This window comes from Xiphophorus couchianus, chromosome 11 (assembly GCF_001444195.1).
Source record: "Xiphophorus couchianus chromosome 11, X_couchianus-1.0, whole genome shotgun sequence".
Taxonomy (NCBI): Eukaryota; Metazoa; Chordata; class Actinopteri; order Cyprinodontiformes; family Poeciliidae; genus Xiphophorus; species Xiphophorus couchianus.
In genome coordinates, this window is record NC_040238.1 from 15,391,487 (window position 1) to 15,411,616 (window position 20,130).

The 20,130-nt window shown below is 41.0% G+C and overlaps 1 protein-coding gene across 3 annotated transcripts in view; it reads right to left on the reverse strand.

The window, feature by feature from the left end:
- The window catches only part of robo3 (roundabout, axon guidance receptor, homolog 3 (Drosophila)), a 96,344-nt gene that overhangs the window by 30,490 nt on the left and 45,724 nt on the right, over positions 1 to 20,130 (reverse strand). For 2 of the 3 annotated variants that reach the window (XM_028031469.1, XM_028031468.1), the window contains exons 3-8: positions 14,621 to 14,778; positions 12,812 to 12,932; positions 10,804 to 10,942; positions 10,536 to 10,663; positions 8,004 to 8,015; positions 192 to 316 (exon numbers count right to left, since the gene is read on the reverse strand). In XM_028031469.1, coding sequence (XP_027887270.1) covers positions 192 to 316; positions 8,004 to 8,015; positions 10,536 to 10,663; positions 10,804 to 10,942; positions 12,812 to 12,932; positions 14,621 to 14,778 — 683 coding nt within the window. The remainder of the gene's footprint in view (positions 1 to 191; positions 317 to 8,003; positions 8,016 to 10,535; positions 10,664 to 10,803; positions 10,943 to 12,811; positions 12,933 to 14,620; positions 14,779 to 20,130) is intronic. The other variant, XM_028031471.1, reaches the window with a different exon arrangement.

The window sequence follows — 20,130 nt, forward strand, 5'->3', positions numbered from 1 at the left end:
TGTCTACAATCACCGATCTGAGCTCCGTTAACGGTCGCCCGCCTCTCTGCTGCTCAGACTCAGTCTCCATGCAGCTCCAGTCAGACTCATTGTGCCAGAGAGATCCTGCCAAATGCCTCAGAGGGCAGATTTATTCAGAACAGAAGGTGTTTTAGTGTTTACCGCCACACTTCTGACAGGCATGTTCTCACCTGGCTGCCTTCTTTTTGCCAGAAGACTGCAGGCGGAGGGTTTCCCTTGGTGCCACAGAGGAAGGTTACGGTCCGACCCGGAGCTGTGATCTGGTCCCGTGGCCGGACGACGATCTGAGGAGGAACTGCACGAAAGAAACGCAGACAAAAGGGCAAATTTAAAAGTGGAAATCTTCCCATGGTGTCATATCAACAATCTGCATGTCGTATTATATCCCAGCAGTGAGGCTGAGTGAATGAGCTGACGACAACTAACTGACAACTCTGTCACACTCTTTCTTGTCTTTAAAACACAAATATAGAGTTAGACACAGGAGGAGCACAGACTGTCAGAGTCAACACAAGTGGAACAAAACTGTCACCCAGAACTCAAAACCGTGCTTTGTTTCCACTTTCAGGAGGCTGCACTCAAAGCTGGACTGTCTTGGACTAGCTTGATGTTGTTCTTCTGCTACAGTTTATGAAGAGATTCAAAATTTTAAAAATTAAACTGACTGATTCAAGTCATCCTGGACGATGCAAGCAAGTTAAATGAAATCAAAATTTTAAAAAGCTCAGACATAAACTATAGATTTTTGCATGCGGTTGAAATACCACGGTTATTCTGCCTTATTGCTACTAAATCCATTGCAGTTTTCTTGAAAAGTAATTAGCACGGTTATTTCAGAGACCGACTGTCTTTCTCTTCAATGGAAGAGAACTTCACCAAGGACAAAGCCTCAACGAAATCAGTCGGGATGTTTTGAAAACTTTTAACAGTCTGGTTAAAGGTTTACCCCTAAACCTATTGTTTTGTACAGTATTGACTGCGCTGTATTACAGATATGATTAAATCAGACTGAATGTGATTGAATCTGTCTGTACGATTTAATCACAGACAGATTTAAAGACAAGACTGCATTGTGATGAACCAAACTCGTTAACTCACACATTGCTATGTATTTCAATCTGAATTTGTACTGTTTGTGCTGTAAAGTCTATTTGATGCTATGCATGACCTGAAATGCTGAAATGACCAGCTGGATATTGTCCACCAACAGGGAACGATACGAAGGCCCCCACTTAACCTTGGCTGGCTCGGCTCCAGTCAGCGGCGCGGCACACCGCTGTACATATTCACGGCTCCGACTACGAGCCACGATTTAGCCTCTGTTGCGGAAAAGTGAAAAGACGAGCTGAGACATCCCGGCGTCTGAATCCAGGTTTGTGGGTCACCTCTGTGATGAGGCTAATCAGATGTCTTTGAACTGGTGTCAGGCAGGAGGAGAAAGGGGGCTGCAGATAAATGGCAGGCTTTCTCACTTTCTTTCTGCTGTTGCATGTAAAGGTGTGTGCGCTCATATGCACAAAGACACACACCCACGCACACACCTCTTTGATTTGTATTGATTCTGTAGCAAAGTGACAGGCCTTCCTCCGCAGAGGGGGTGTGAATGCATAATGATGCCCTCCAACAGTCCTAATTGATTTCTCATCTTCCCACCTGATCTCCTGCTTCTCTTTCATTCTCACCCTCGATTAGCATGGAAGCGCACAGAAGGACGGGACGACAGGAAGGAGGAGAGCCATTCAGCAGTAGAATGTGCAGTCACAGTCAGGGGAGAGAACAAACACGTTCCTTCTGCTAGTTTCTAATTTGGAAAAAACCCCAGAAAAACTCTTAATTGTTAAACCGAAACTCGAGTCCCAAACGTTGCAGATAAAGCAAACATGAGACGCTGTTTTCTTCAAACGCTCCAGTCCAATGATTGATGTTCAAAGAGGAGAAAACCAAAACATGAGCAGAACACATCACTGACTCACAAAAGTTGGGCTTTTGCCTTTGATTGTTCCTTCAATGTGTTCAAACTATGTGCAAAATCGGACTGATGTGAGGTAAGTCCAATATGGCCGGTCTTTCATTTCCCATCTGCACTTTTCAGAGAGATGGAGGGGGGGGGGGGGGGGGGGGGGGGGGGCTGTCACAGTTTGGACCAACAAAATAGCCAAAAGCTAGCTTTTCATAAGAACAATAAAAAGGCAGATTGATGTAAAGTAAGATTTTCTATTACCGAATTGCTTATTCTCCTTGATTGCTCTCAGGCACACCCCAGACACAAATTTTAGGACCCAACCTGGAGGCTACAGGAGGGGACCCATGTGTCAACAGGGGCATAAATCCCAGCTCAGCAGGGGGGGCGTTGCTTGGCTGAGCTGGTGAGGGTCATGTCCAGGGGTCAAAAAGGCAGCTCCCTGTTGGTCCTAAAGGTCAACGTCCACACATTCACCCCCCGTGTGCTTCATGTGGACATGAGAAAGTGATCTCGCCTTCGCTCCCTCACTAGCTTCCTGTACAGCCTGATGCAAAGCCCTGAAATATTAAAGAAATGCAGAGTAAAATCCATTCCTTATGTAAATCATCTCCAGGCTACTACACACGCACCCCTATACGTACATGTGTATCAAGAAGCAATAGAAGAACATGCCCAACATTAAAGCACTGGGCTTTGAAGGCCATTTTAGGGAAAGACAACCCACAAAAAAAAAAATTTTATAAATAAATAAAATAAAATAAAAATAAGCATTTCCTTCCCCTTCTTACAAAACTAAACTTTTTCAAACATTTAAAGACGGTGCAGTATTAACACGCTGCATTGGTTGCACCACATAGTGCCTGTCTGCAGAATGACAATGTTTGATTGGAGGAGGCAAGCTGGCGCGTCGCCTGAGGCTGCAATAAATAATTAGCAATAATGGGTGCACTCGGCACGACACTGAGCCTCAGATTTAGGGCAGCGAGGAACATTAGCATCAGCACTTGGGACTGAAAGGGGGGGGAGGAATATAGATCGCAACAGAGTCACTGAAATATACATGACAGGAATCAGCAAACAATGTCTGCGTGTCACTTGTGGAGTTATTTAAGAGTCAGCCCTGCAGGCTCTTTGGTGCACCAGTGACTCCTCTTTAACAGGCTCCTATCATGAACGGCAAATTACTGTTATGCAAAATAACACATGAAATATCAGCTCCGTGTGAGCCAAGCGACGGCAAGTCGGGGATGTCAATTGCCGAGTGTTAAATGCTAAAGGGAAGACAAAGAAAAGCGTCTGATTGAGTAGGGATGTTTTAGAAAAGCCCCATTGCCAGACTTGTCGAGCATATGGAGGGGCTGACACGCCAAGAGTGAGGCAAAAATAGACATGGGTTGCATGTCGGATTTCCACAGCATTCCAGACAAGAACTGTCAGTTTAAAGGAGGAAAATCTGGTTGGAGCGGGAATCTCTTGGTTACTTTGAAATGTCTGCGTTTCAGTCAGATAGGCACCAAATTTCAGTCTAAATTGAGTACAATTCCGAAAATAGTCGGTGGTCTGCTGCTGTAATTATGTTGTTTTTTTTCTGGCAAAAAAAACAACAAAAAAAAAACAACCTGTTATCAAATGTTCAAGTTTAAATACTTGGTTAGGACTAGATTTGAGGAACAAGAGACATCAGCTTCATGTTGAACTGAGAAGCTTTTTCGATGCTAAACAGCTGCAGGGTGAGTTGACTGATCATGATGTTGGAGCTGCTCCCTGCTGTTTCTGCAAAAAAAGAAAGTCTACACGTTCTATCCAAAGGTAACCTAGTCCTCAGAGCAGAGGCAGACTTAGGGTGTAGACTTGGTTCTATTGGTGACCAAAACTGGAACATTTATTATATTTTCAGCTGGTGTAGCTCGCTTTCACACTGCAAGATGTCAAATGAGTCAAACCTTTTTCAAAAACCTGTTCCCCTCCTCGAGTGTGTTGGTCTGCACCAAGAACTGTTGAAGGAAACGACATGAAAACCTCTGTAGTGCAACTTTGTCCTTCACAAAATGTTAACAAAAATTGAATGGTATCATATTTTAGCGGTTGTAAGATTTCTCTTTTATGTTTGGGAAAATACAACGAGCCATTTCTCCTGCTAGTGCAGGTCCCAAGCATTTGTTTAGATTATATCTACCCAAAATGCCATGCACTATAGTTCACTTCCTGGTTTTGGGGCGGTCTCCGATCCGCTTGGTGTTCACATGTGCTTTGAAACTGCACCAAAGTTCGCTTCAGCTGAACAGAGAGGCCGGACCAGAGTTCGCTTTTTTGTTTGATTACACATTTACACCTCCCCAAATGAACCGGACTTTCTAGGAAAATGAACTAGAGCTGGACTAAAGAGGCCTGGTCTGAACGCACCTTTGAGGATCCAGCAACAGCAGAAATACAATATGTAGGTACCCTGTAGGTGCTTATGTGTGTTCACCTTACCTAACAATTTTTTTGGTGAAAGTTATGCAGAAATGCACAACCAGTCTTAGCTGTGTCAGTGGAAGACCAAAGTGTGTCTATTAAGACAGTAATCCTCACATTGCTGCGATCATCCTCGCGTATGCGCTGCTAAATGTGCTAATGGCAAAGAAACAACTTACTTCTCCACTTCTCCAGGAAAACTGTTTACCTATAGTCATCAGTGACCATGGTAACTAGCCTTGGCATTTGTGGCAGTCTCTGTTGTGCGGAACCACATAGAGCAAGAGAGAAGGTGTGAGCAGCACATACACAAACATGATTGCAGCACTAAGAATCTAATCCTGACTCCTAATTGGTTGTTTCTGACCTAATGGTTTATTTCTGTATTACCGCAGATCCATACGGAGAAGGCAGACGAGATAAATTTTTTCACAGATCATATATCTAATATTACTCTGTCATAACATCACGTTAGTTTTGACAAATATGTAAAAACTTTTCATAAAAGTTACATACTTTAGCCTTAAGGGGTTAACTATATCTTCATAGAATCCTACTTAAATGGAAAATATTATAAGCAATATTTTAAAATTCTCTGGAAGTCAAAAGGTTTTCATATTATTTTTACTTTTTGAGACTAAAATAAGAATACAGTTACCAGTGAACTGAAGGACTGTCCTGTCTGGAAACCCAGAGCGAAGCGAGAATAAAGACTGACCAGATGGTCCTGTCAGCAGGCTGCTCACTGTAAGTTGTTAACTGGTTAGATATTATTAATCCTAAAATCTACAATCACTGGGAATCTAATCTTCCCCAATCTGAGCCACGCAACAGATTCTGAAATATCACAATAATTTTATAAGCTTTTGCAGAACGAAGTAGAAGTCGGGACCAGCTGAACCTTCAGCTCAGCAGCCGGTTTGATCAACACAAGCCCGTTGTAAACAAACTGAGGCAGGGAAGCGCTTGGGCTCAGCTGTTCGCCACCTACCGAGCGCCGCTCAGAGATCAGAGTGGGAGTTTGTTCCACTGCTGCTGCATGAACTCGCCGTGTTGTTCAATCACACAGCAAAGACAGACAAAGTGATCACAAGCAAAGGATGTTAGCCCCATCTCTCCCGGCCCCCCTTTCTCCTTTGCATGCATGTCTCACATATCATTTGCAGACACACGAGACACATGGCTAAACACACACACACACAGACCCCCACGCACGCCCCCACACATTTCCAGCAGGAGCTCCTTCGGGGGCTTAGATGCGACAGGCAGCTGTCAGAGTCCCAGACGCTGATTCACACATGTTGCCTCCAACAAACACTCCCCAACGCTACGACGACCCTTACTTCCTCATAACACACCCCTGCTCTAACATTTAAACATTATTTCTTCCCTCAGACTGTTTTCACTCCCAAATGAAGACTGAGTATGTGGTTATTTCCATGGAGTTATGCATTGCAGTCAGGCTATAATTCATCAGAGCTTACATTTAATTGGAAGGTAGCCTTTTTTTTTTTGCCCTGAGCTCCGACTTCTTTATCCAACATCAATAAAGGAACTTTAAGAATGATGATGCTTTAAACAGCCCAAGAAAAAGCTACAGAAGCAGGACTTTGATTATTTTCTAAAGTCGCAGCACCTTGGGGTAATACTGCAGGGGGAAAAGAGAAGAAAAACACTCAGAATAAGAACATTTCAAAGCCTCGCTGGTCTTCAAAATTAGTGCAAAGATATATTTTGTTCGCTATGCGATCTCGTTTGCCAATAAAATCTCATTTTCAAATTTAAATGAGTAAGAACTTTGAAAGATGAACCGATCAAATATAAACATATGCAAGTTCAAACCTAAGGATACAATGGAATCCGTCTAGTTTTCTTTCTCGCTCTGTGAGCATTAGGATTTTTCTGGAAGCACACGGTTTCAATCAAGTGTAGGATTAGAGGATTCATGTGGATCACGGATAAACCGTGATCCACATGATCACACGCATGTCTGTGTTGTCTGGACATGCGAGTGTTCACAGTCAGTGCGTTGTTTACGATCCTGAAGGAGCAGCGTCTTCTGCACCATCAAGCTGAGAAGGTTTTCCACCTTCAATGCAACGTATATGTTGTAGAGTTCAACTTGAAAATGAGCATATCTGTCAGATAGAAGACAAGGGGAGGAAACTAAATCCTAAAATTTTAGCATTTGGCTGTAATCTGCTCCTTGAAGCCAAATTGGCAGAGAAGTTGGAGAAAATCTTCTCAGTCAGATATCAGACAGCATACAATAATTAATATTAGTTATGTTGCAGTGAAGATTACAAATCAACAAGTGGTGGCAATATGGGACAACAGTGACCTTTCAAAAGCTGAGAGAAGATAAAATGGTAAACGATAAAACATGGTTGCTGTGGTTGTTACACCATCCTCCTGTATTCTCCATATATCTGGCCCGCCTAAAATCTCCCAAAACCTTTTAAACATTAACCTCCACTTGTTACCATGGCAAAATGTGTCACAAAAATAAATCAAACAAAAAAAAAAATGGTAATATAAGTAGTAGGCTTACGGGAGAACGTTATGCTCTGATCAAATCTTGAACGTTTTGGCCACAATTTAAAAAGATATGTTTGACACATGACAACGAGGATCGAACATCGAACATCATGCCCACAGACTGTTACTCTCAACCTTCTACCGTGACTTCTAGTTCAGTTCGATGAAATTTTCTACACAAGGTTCACACTTAATTGCATCACTCCAGCATTACTTACTCAAGTCTTTAAATGTGTCAATAGCGGAAAATCTTTATTTCACCTGATCTCTTCTGACAGGCAAAATGGGTTTCAGATTAAATGTTATTCTTTTCCCCTTTAAAGAAACATTAATGTTGGGTAGAAAGCATAACCGCCACCACTAAGAACCGCTATATAAACCTTTCCTGAAAAACAGCACGACTCCACTGTTTATATAGTCTGAACAGCAGCCGACTGAAAGCCTCTGCCTCAGTTTAAGCTCCTGACCTCAATTACATGTTTGTCTTCAAGGAGTGCAAACAGGAAGCTCCACACACCAGAACATTTGAGAGTTAAAACTAGAGGCTACGGTACAGAATCCTGCTCCTGTGTCCCCGACGGACATCTCGTTTACAGACACAACTGGCATTAGCACACATTTATCTCTTCCATGTAGATGCATTTCAATCCAGAGAGCAAATTGAATTCTTCGGGTATGTTGGATTAATCGGAATTAAACTGCAGCCGCATCGCCTCCTTTTAATTCGTTGGACAAAGGCTGAAGGTTTGGATTCTAAATTAAAGATCCCTGGTATTAATGGAAGCCCTGCTTCTTCCTTCCCAAGGTTCAATCGTTAGATGACGCAGCACGAGAGTGGTGGAAATAAAAAGCCTTCCTTCCTGATCATAGAAGTGCTTCACTGCTAATTGATTATCATTTTATGCTTTTAGGCAGACGAGCCTCTGCGTTCGTGGCTGCTGTCTGAAACATGGCAACCTGAGAGGATCGCTCACGCACAAACACACGCAAATATACAAGCGATGGAATGAAATGGAATACTTACATGAGTGGCCAACTGCGATGGAGTGATGTTAGAGGAGACGATGGGGCGGAGGAGGGGAGGGGAGAGAAGAAAAGTGAGACAAATGAGATGATGAGCTGGTAATGACTCGGAACATTGAATGAAATGAGAGACGCGTCGAGAACTTTCACACTGATGGCTCCTGACTCGAGCCCAGCTCGTTAGAAACTCAAAAATTCAATATATTTTCCAATCAGTAAACACACCAATATCTAAGTACTACCAGGTTCCATTAACTGCAACCCTCTTCAGTGAGGACGTTGCTTCTGAGGGAAGAAGATTAAAAGTTAGTTATTTTTAGCATAAGTAAACAGAGACATAATTCAAACAGTTTGAAAGAAACCTTTCTACAAAAGTAGAACAAATAGGTAGAACAAATGATAGATTTGATTTGTTTTGCAAGAGAGAGTGAGAACTACAGCAGATAACAGGAAGGCTAAACATAGCACAGCAAAGTTTCTGTGTCCCATCATTTGTGTGACATGTCAGATGCTACCTGTCATTAAACCTTCTGGATGTGGATCTATATGCTGCATCGTAAACCAATTACAACTTGTATTGTAATCACCGGTCTTTAAAAAGCCTGACTTGCCGAATCCAACTTTGGCCGAAACCTTTTTTTTTTGTCAGACTATTGCAGACAAGATCAGTGGTTAATATTGATTTTTCATGTAGGTATGAACCAATTGATGATCTCCAAACTCCCAAACTTAAGGAAATTGGTGCAGATTTATTGTTACTCCCCTATTATACGCTAAGTGATCCAGATAGATAATGGGCGATGTGTGCTTCAAGAGCATGCAGCTGGGATTACAGAACCATTCATGCTGGATGTTCAAATGCATTGAGAGCTTTAAATACAAGCAAATTTGTTGAGTTAAAGTCGAAAAATATATTGACGCGACCTAACTTAAAATAATGACTCTCATAAAGTTACACAGCTAATCCTAAAAGAAAGAAACAGTGGGACAGGTAGCAGGAGGAGTGATGATCCAAATGTAGATACAGGTGAAGATAAGAGGAGACATTCTGATCGGTGGTTTCACTCTGTGTGTGTTCGTTTACATTCTTTGTGTGTGAGAGAGTTTTTCCTATTATACCCAATGCTCCCAGCTATAACAATCAACCCACAATCAATTTCCATTTGCCTAAAAGCAGCTGCTGGGAATCCCTCCTTCACTCGGAGACAAACTTCTGCTAGTTAAATGTTCACTTCTGCACCAGTGTGTGTTTCTGCACTGCTCTGATTGTCAAAGCATTCTTGAAGTTATCATAATGGAGTGTATTGACATGTCTATCAGTCCGTTCTGTGGGTAGAGGCTGGGGTCTGTACCGAGTAAAAAAACACTAAATATTCCCTTTTATCATAGCAAATGACAGATTCCTCATCCGCTCGCTTCTCTTCAAGGGACCGCCTTTATTCTCAGGCAATTTCGCTGCTTTTTGATCTTAGTTGTTTCTCCACAGGGATGTCGAGTCGAGGCTTGAAAGAACCTTAAAATCCATTTTTTTCTCTTTATCTCTCTTTCAGTTGAACTTAACAATGCGTAACCAGTGAAATAATGTAGAATGTTTTCACTGGCAACTTGCTATTAACTTAACTTTGAACATGTTTTTAAATTAACAGACATAATGATCAAAACAGCTGAAGAAACAATCAGAGTTTAATTCCAATCCAATATCCGATTGGCCAGCTGCTTGAGAAGATTTTCCAACTAGCAACTGCAATGATTTTTTATGAAAGAGAAGTACCATAAACTAGAAACTGGTGGAATACCCATCTCACTTTCAAAAGTAAAGCTGGTTTTATTATTGCTATGAAGTCCATTCAAGTTGAATGGAAATGTGCATGTGTACGTTATACAAAGTCAGTAGAATAATAGAAGAAGGAGCAATCACTTCCAACAGATTGAGCTATTTGGTCACAATAACAAATAGCGTGTGTAAAGGTGCGACCTTCAAATGAAGGCATGGGGCAACACAGAGACATATAGCAAACAACCATTTACATACACCCCCCCCACACACACTCACTTAATAACAACTTCAAGAGACCAGTTAACCTAACAATCACGTTTTTCAACTTTTCAAATTCTGCCAAGAACACTCAAATATTCAGAGTGTTTTTTGCTGATGGCTGCAAAAAACATGTGTTTGTGGTGCAACTTGCTAAGGGACGTTTACCAAAAAGTGGTGTAACTGTAGCGTATCTATATATTGGAGCCTGAAAGCAGAATTTTTACCCATTTTGGAGTAGATTGTACTGGCTAAAATCCACATTCACGTTCAAACTTGTGCTCTCAGCTCTATATTATAGAAACCACTGAAGCTGTAAACTTCTTACCTGGGAAAAAGAGCCATGTACATAGGTTTTTAAAAGCCCCACATTATGAGGACATTCAAGCCCATAATGACTGAATGTAAACTTTCATTTAGAACTTTCTGTTATGTTCTAAGTTGGTATGGTTTTTGTACATGTCAAACAAATCCAGCAGTATGAACATGTGTCTTTACCGTGTACGTGGAGGGTTCCAGAGGCCTCCGCTTTGCCCACGCTGTTCTCTGACACACAGGTGTAGGTGCCCTCGTCCTCTGCTCGCACCTGGCTCAGACGGAGACTGTTGTCGCTGCAGATCTCAAACCTGCAAACACATCAACACCGGGATGACTTTGCCCAAGAAATCTGAGAAAAAGTGGGAACCCGCAGAAGTTGTTTGCAAGCGTGAGCTTCCCTTCATGCGTTCATACATAATATCTGAATGTGAGATGTTTTTCTTTGTACCTGCCCCGGGGCAACTCTCCCTCTTCCCTCCGCCAGCGGACAGTCGGAGTGGGATCTCCATGTACCTCGCAGAAGAACTCCACCGTATCGTCAGCCAACACCACCTGGTTCACTGGTTGTTTGGTGAAGACGGGCCTCTCTGAAATCACACTGCTACTTAGATCTGCTCCACCTGGATTTGGTGGTAATAACCCCAAACACTTCAATGAAAACTTATTCTGCAGGGTCAGTGTTTGGTTTTAGCAGGAATATAGTCTCTGCTGACTAGGTAGTAAGTTAGTATGATTTTTAAATGTATTTTTTTTATTATTATTATTGAGTCATTTGAATGAGAGAATCTTAAATATTCTCGAGGTAACAAAATATCTAAAATGGTTCCTGTGATTAGTCATTGGCTCCAGAGCAAAATTTGTGAATGTCATTATAAATTACAGGTTGTTGTTCTCAGCAGACTGTAATAGATTGCTTCGTATCCAGGGCGTACGCTGTTTGTGGCCCATTGACTGGTGAGGAGAAGCAACAGCTCTCCTGGGACCCTGCAGTGACTATACATGTAAAGAAAAAGGATTCATGCAATTTACCAGAGATTTTATATGGAAAACAAAGTTTAATATCTGAAAAAAAAATCACATCTGAGTATTTGCAGAGACCAGAAGTGAAGCCAGCAGGCATTTAAACCCCTGCATGCCTGGTTGGACTCAGACGTGGGATATGTAAGAGGATAAGAACTAAAGTGGGAATTGTGGTGGGAAACAAGCAGGTTCATACAAACAGTTCCCTGCTGACATTTTGTACACAGATGGAATTATTTATCACAATCCACTGCACAGCCCATAATAACCAATGCTGTGTGAGCAGAGTTCAGTGGAAGAAGAGTCTGGGAAGTCAATATACTGTACAACCTGATCAGGTTTTAATCAGTTTTACTCTTCAAGTTTGTGCACACCGAGAATGTATTTGATCTCAGTTTGGCTTTACTGTCAATGATGACATTCAAAATAAACATATATAAAAAAACAACAAAAAAAGATTTTTTTTCTAGCTTGTAAACATCCAGTGTTTTTTTTTCTTACAGAAGAGGAAGATAAGTTTGAATTTGTGTCTGCTGGTTCATGCAAAAGCGCTCGGTGGCACCGACATGAAGGGAGTAGTTTAAAAAGTTTGTGTCCAGGACGTGTGGGGTCTGCAGACATGTTAGCTGCCCCTATTCCTGACGCTAGCGATGCTAGACTTGTACAATTCCTGAGTGGGGGAGTTTCTATGTTGCTCTAAATATGATAGCTTACCAAATAATGTATGTTTTTTCGCCATTATGATTTCAGTGAACACATGGATTATCATGATGTGTTCAATGTGTTGTGCAGCAACAGACATAAACAATGACTTTACATGCGTGGTCTATATTACATATGTCCCAGATCAAATGGATTTCTTAAATATGAATCAAGAATCAAAAACAAATCGCTATTAGCTATATTTTTAAAAATTGTACCAACCTCCTCTGATTATTTTGAATGCATCAACATTTGACTCTTAAGGGAAACAACACATCTAAGTCAAGAGTCTATGATCTGAGTTAGACTCTTGAATACATTAGGTTTATATTAAATACACCTAATGAGACATGTACGCCCTGCAAGCTCTCATAAAGATCACGATTGCTGTGAAACAAATTGTGACAGCCTGGAAAACACTAGAGTGTTACTGTTGCAATAAAGTGTATAAGAAGGACAATGGCTGGTTATGTGTTCTCCACAATCGATACACATTGTAAGAATGCTGCAGTCCCACGGAGCCGAAAGTCAGACAGGAGGAAAAGAAGAGGGGTCAAAAGGGCAACTGGGAGGGAAAGATCGATGTTCTACTCCAACAGCTGGCAAGGAAAGGAAGGAGGTATAAAACAAAACCTCCGCAGGGACTCCAAGAGAAGATCCTCAACAAACTAATGTGGAAAAAAAAGGAACTGAATTCAGAGTGCTGTGATACGATCAATTTGAAAATAACTCACCAAATACGACGAGTTCTGCTGGATCGCTGTCTTTCTCACCAACCATGTTTGTTCCCACGCACACATACATGCCAGCGTCACTCTTTCTGGTGTTTGAAATCATCAGCTTTCCTCCTCGGATCTGAAAGTGACAGGAGTGAAGGATTGATGTGGTGGAAGAGGAGAATGGAAGGAAATACATGCGGAGGTAAGAAGAGGATGAAGGGAGAAGTTTTGGGAGGAAGGGTGGAAGAGAAGACGAATGGAGAAAACGTGGAAACAGGATATTGAGACGTGTTGGTCAAGAGCGAAGCCACTCAGTCACATTCAGTGTGTGATGTGACAGATGGCTCCCCCTGCTAAGGCTTCCAGGATTTGACAATGACTCTAGCTCTAAGATGATCACCATGGAAATACTTTGTTTTTATGGTGGGCTGTACTTATGCACAAGATTCCAAATGTATGATGTGTTGATGTTTGATGGGCATCTAAAATTGTTTCAGTACCGACTCTGAGAGCTCAAGTGTTTGTTCCTAGGGACAACCCCGTTAGGGTTTTATGTATACAACAGATATGGGCCAAATATCAGCTTTCAACCGTGGTGGTAGAAGACTTAAGACTTGGGATTGTTTTGCAGTCGACTGGTCATCTATGAACTTCTCTGTATAATAAAACATTCTACAGTGAAAGATGTCGTCAAACAGCCGGTCCATGCAACATGAGGATTAACTTGAGCCCAGGTGTACATTGACAGCAGGAGGTAAAAACATCTCCAAGTGTTGCCAAAAGTCCAAAATTGAATCTGGACTTTGACTGGAGGTCAAAGGTCTTTCCTAAGGTCTCATCACAATGAGACCTAAAGAAATTTTTGCCTGCAAATATCAATTTGAAGAGGCCAACGCTCCTCTTGCTGTTGAATGATGAGCTAGTCTTGGTTTCAACACAGCCATCTTACATAAGAATAATTACATTGTGTTACATTGTGACTAATGCCTGATTCACATGGTAGGATTTTATAATTGTCAGCTGATTTTCAAAACCTGGGAGACCCTACACAGGACGATAAAATATTATTGCTAAAACAGGTTTGGCTGTACAGTGTGTGGTGTCAATCCAGGCGTTGGGAGCAACACACCACACGCAACCTGATTTCACTCACCAACATGCAGATGTCAGCTAAGAAATCTCGCAAAACCTCTTGATGCCAAATGGGAGTTCAGAGTAAATAAACATCACCGATATTTTGTGGACTATATTCAAAACACACACATACACATAAAAATAAAATAAAACACAAAGACATCTACAACGTCCACCAGACTTTCAGGAGCACCGTGGCATTTGTTCTGTCTTCTTTATTTAAAACTTCCCTCCCTGTCTGATTGGCTATTCCTCACAATCAACAGGCTGGGTACTTCTTTGTCCTTGGGGAACACCACACAATGTTGAGATGTTGGTCCAAAACAATAAAACGAGTTGAATAGACCCGACTTTAGATCGGAGCAGTCCTGACGTCCTTCCAGGAGGACCGGATCACTCTGAACACATCACAAAAGGAAGGATCTCTTAAGATTATCTTAAGCGCCATCCTCACAATCATGGAGTCCATAAGATTGTCGGAAGAGGAAAATCGGCATAAAAATCTTGCTGAATAAATTAGGTATTAGTTTGTATTCACTCATATATTAGACCTGGGCCAGACTTGATCATTTTTTAATTAGGTCATGATATGTAAGATGTGTTTATCATCCCAGATGCTGTTGTCAGCCTCATAAAATAACATTATTAAGTGTTTTTGGTTTTATTGGAGTGTAGCTGAAGTCTGCTTACAGTGATCCTTTCATCGCGATCGTTGACTCGGATGTTGTTTCTCTTCCAGGAGATGGTGGGTTCAGGATGGCCTCTGGGTGGGATGCACTCCATGACAGCGGGCTCGCCTGCGGCAACCACCACATCACTGGGTGTCTGACGGAAGTCATCTCTCAGAACTGGAGGCAGAAAAAGAGGTTCAGATGCACAGTTAGAACGAGCTTCTATGCCGATGACACTGCTATCGCACCGGTCGTTTGTCCGTTGTGACGTGGGGGGTCTCACTAAAATCCTGCATATTTATGTTGATCAGGCTTTTCAACATACACAATATATACAGGAGTCTGTTACGTCTTCGCTCACTAGCACTCCTGTCAAGAAGCTGAAAAGCACAAATCATGATGAGCCATTGTTGTTCAGACAGTACTTGACAGGACTGAATTGAAACATGGTGTGCATGTATCCCTGAGGTCTTCATTGCCTTCATATCATGAGTGTGTGGGATCCCAGCACATCAATAATGAAGGCTCCGGTAGCAGAGGCACACAATGCCCTGAATTATTCAGTCTGACCCAAACACACTTGCACAGACACACACCCACGCACACACACACACACACACACACACACACCGTCATAATCTAAAAAAGCAAATTGAGTAAATCAATTTCATCAGCCACTGTAATTTACTTAGAATACAGAATTTCAGCTTGTATGCTTTCAGGGTACATGTTTATGAAATGTGAACATTATTTTTAGACCACAGAGTTGCTTTTTTAAATATGTCTTTAGTCAACATTGTGTGTCTTGCTCTTCATATTTTAAGGGGACTCAGATTACAGATGTTCCTTACTTCAAAATAAGAGTAACAAACACAGATCCAGCAGCTATTAAGCATGTTTAATCAAGCATGGTAGCTTGATTAAACAAAGCTACACGCCAACACTACGTAGCTTACTCTTCATGAGATTTTTAAAGTATTTTTGTTTGTAAGAGACTGCAGCACAAGATGTTACTGCACCACCAGGTTTTATGCGATACAAAAGCCTCATTATTTGGCGTTAGTAAGTTCAATTCTAGATTAAACATTGTTGAGAATGCTTGTACACCGTAGGTCTCCTCTTTATTTTGACTTTACTGACATTGCAGAAGGCATCCATCATTTCATCTCAACTAATATACGCAGCATTAGTTTGTATTTGAACCAAAATCCATCAATGTCTGTTTTCTTGTCATAACCAGCTTTTCAGTAACGATATGTTCACATTCAGAGGCTCTCCTTTAAAAAACATCACCCAGTAAGTCAGCTATGTCATGATGATTATTATAAAATTCTTTTAATTTTTAAAACAAAGTGACAAATAATGAATTTTACCCATGGATCTCCTCATTATTGGTGAATCTTGAGGCTGACCTAGATATTACTGGCTTGTTTACCTTAAAAGCTTTAAGCTACATCATAAATTAGCAGCTTTATTTATACCGACAGCTGCTCACAGTCTTCTCCATATTCCAGCTAAATAAGCTGTCAAGTGCATCAGATCGCTGGGAAAGTACTCTTTAATGCACTGCATGCAAGTCTGACAGCTACAAGTAACAGAATTAAAGCAATTTATTCCTGTTACATAAAAGGTCTGTCTGTAAAACCTGATAGATTTGCTTTGCAGAAGAAGAACTTTATAAGTTAAAGTTTCCAGTAACTGCTCATATTGTAGTTGAATTATTTCTTATCTTTTAGGCTCAGACAACATGTTCTTTGCAATGTCCTTTGCACATTTAATGCCATGAAAGATTAGTACGAAGCCTGCCTAATGCTTAATGTCCTATCTTAATGTGTTTAAAGCTGTGGAGCTGACATTCCACAAATAAATATATAAAAACAAATTCAGCAGTAAGAACAACATGGTCCCATTATTAATAAAAGTGTCCAAAAGCGCATCCAACTAGAGTACTTTTTACTTTCACCCTAGGATATCATTAAAGAACTTTAATTTGAACAATGGATAATATTTTTTAAAAAATCTTGGCATACATTGGTGACAGAAAGTGGTACATGAGTGAAATCTTTATTATCTAATCTGTACGAATTATGTTTCATACCTACTGCCATCGATGCTACAAAGAGTTTGATTAGGCTGTTAATGACTGACAAAGGGAAAGGTTTCCTTAAGCAGACATTATTAGCAGATTCTAGGAAAAAAAAAAAATCTCATGTTTTGTTGCAGGCAATAATTTTGATTCCATTTCCTGAAATCTGCTTTATAAGAAACAAGGATCCCGATCAGCCACAGGGCTCTCTGACTTCAAGTGTAACGGCTCCCGTTGTCTGTCTGGCAGAAGTCTGTTGAAAGTGTCATGAAAAGAAATTCACAAGTGTGCATGTCAAAGGAAAAACTCCTTTATCTAGTATAAATGTGTCCAGCAGTTCTTGCTTACTTTTTCTCTTTCCAAACTGACTCAAGGACAAAAAAAAAAAAAAAAAACACAAACAAAACCCCCCCCCCGATTCCTTAACTCCTGAAAAAAAAAATGATGGGTTATGTGCAGTATTTCATCTGCAACTTGGAATTACACTACAAAAGAAGTAGCGGTAAAGATTACTTTGAAGTTCAGCAATTTTATTTACTGACAAATATATAAAGAAAGACTATGCATTTTCTGTATGAACAAAGATGAGTGATTTGCTTTATATGCAAGGTAAACAGAGAAATTGTCTGATAGCCGGAACATTTTCAGTTCTGAAGGGTGTTGGGTCTGTCAGAAACTCTAAATCTGATATTTTTCAGCACACATTTATACACAAAAATAACCAATAGCAGGCCTTGCTACTAACATTCTTTAGTACGGACGCTGGAGTGAGAAAGCAATGAAGAGCAAGATTTTTTTCAGAGATAATAGAAATGCTCAACAGAACACAACTAATGTAAATGTTATTGTTTCAGATTTTATGGTTGGTGGCTTTTTGGAAATTTCAAAGTTAAGTTAAGAACATTCTCCATGGAGAAACTGATGCCAACCGTGCATCTAAAATGTAACCTTCACAATAATTTTGTCTTCAAATGGTACAGACTTCTTTTACAGCAACTGCTCTCTCAGAAAGTGGTGAAAATATAAATAAAAATGGCCATTAATCAACGAGGAGTCTAGGAAACACATCTGGATTCCAACAACATCGGCAGGTCAACGTTTCACAAAGCTGGAGATCTGAAATCAGATCTGAAGTGAAATAACTTCACTGAAATGAAAGTTAAAGTAACATCCTAGATTCAAGTCACATAAACACATAACAGTTTATTTCTAGCGCTAATCAGAGTCTGGTCATTAGGCTGAGTATTTGTGTGAATTATTTTACAGGAGGTAAATGCTAACAGGACCCAAACTGCTATGAAAGCTGATGGGTCATAAAATGTGAACAATGCGTACGTGCTCAGACTTCAGGATGCAAACATGTTGCTGTAATGTAACCAGAGGAGGCTAACGACCGATAGGCCCAGTGCGCCCAGGACCGACCGACCGACCGACAGACCGTCCGTCCGTCCTTCCATCCATCCATCCATCCATCCATCCATCCATCCATCCTTCCATCCATCCATCCATCCATCCATCCATCCATCCATCCATCCATCCATCCGAGGACATATTGTTCTCTAACACATCTAGCTATTTAAGGTACATACTGTACATTCCTTAAAAAGCTAGAAGAACAATTTTTTCTGTATTCAAGATGACACCGCTTTGTTGGAGGTATTGTGTGTTGGCTTGTGTGTGATGGGGTAAAATAACATATTCTGTTTGGAATCAAGGTCATGAAAGAAGGACATATTAATAGTTGAGAGAGAAAATAATGCTCCCATAATCAAACAAACTGCTTGTGCTGCCCTGTTAAAATGTCTGTCCTTCCAAGTCTTTGTTGGCCTCTGAACCACTCTGCCATTGTGCATTTTGTACCTTTGTGTCTATGAGGGATAAAATGGCTGATTGTGGCGTTAGTCAGACCCATACAGTGACGGCCAATTACTTGGCACAGAGCATTTGGGGCACACTGAATCCCGCTGGCCCCCTACAATCTCAGAATGATATGCAGAACCACACCCCTGACCTTTTTCATACCTATTACTGACATTTTGCTCAGTCACAATTCACATAGATTAAGCAGAATCGAACTAAATTGTCCAGGATCGTGTCCCATCACGCGGCGTGAGGGTGGAAATGGGACAGCTGAGGGAACCCCCCCTGCCCCCAGGTTTAAATTAGCATGCGGTGAGGTTAAAGGACTGCTGTCATGACCTGTCACACAATATTCTGAAATCGTGGCTCCAGGGGAGTCCGATCGTTTTCACTCTGGCCCCCAGCGTTCCCCCAGATCTGAGCAAGAAAAAGGATTCGAAAAGTTTATTAGATACTCACAATTACCCATGAGGCCCTTTGGGGCCCATATTAAGTGGGTGCACTTTGACCTTTTCTTTAAACCCCTTCAACAAAGCCAGAGTAATCTGCACCACTGGGGCAGAACTGTGTTCTTTAATCAAAGCGCAGGCTCCAAGTAGAACCCACAAGGTATAAGATGAGGACCAGCAGAGAGCTGCTGACTTCTGATTTCTCTTTAAGAAGAGCAACAAAATACTTTTGTCATCCGATAAAAATGTAACTGCTTCCACAAATCTATTCGAAAGAAAACTACGATGTTCTTAAACACAACCCAGAGTTTAAAAAAATGTCATCCTGGTTATGAGACAGAGGCGTCTGTGAACGAAACCCAATTAACAAGAATTAGACTCAAGTATATATATCTCCTCTGCCACACAGATATTAACTTTGTATCTTTTTTCGTATTCTTTTTATGCATATCTCAAACTGACAATGTACAAGCTGACAGCCTCGGTAGGAAATGCTGTGTTCTTTTCAGGAGCTCCTTCACACCCTCTGTGCTTCTTCTGACTCCAACTTTAAACACCTCCGTGATACTCAAAATAACAGAGTCCGTTTTACTCAGTGACGGCTTCCACACTGATGACTGTTAGCCATAAAGCCCAAAACACATCTACTTTGGCATCTGATCCGACGGAAAGTCCTAAGATCAGGTCGGTTAGTGTATGCAGCGGTTAGAACACGTTCTGAATGTCCGACCAAGAAAGAAGTGGGGTTTATTTTGTTTGGAGCTACAAAATAATTTGACAAGAATATCACACGTAAGACAGGAAGTGAGCCATACGGGCAGAGTAAATTACTTTACTTGCAAAAGCCTGTCACAAAAAGCAATAAATCAGTTTATTATAACGATAAATACTGTGTTAAAACAAGCTGGATAATTTTCATTTCCTTGATTGTTTTTCTCTGTTTCTACCAAAGTCTGGACAACAAAAAGCTCCAGGCGGATGCATGGATCTCCTTTTGTGAAGGGCAATTTTGTTTACACAGACTTCAGTGGCCATTTTATTTGTTGTTTTGGGTGTTCTCTTTGTTTCTTTTGGATGTTTAAAATGTCTTCCATTTCCAGTATTAAATGTTCATTAGACATTAAAGCTTATTGG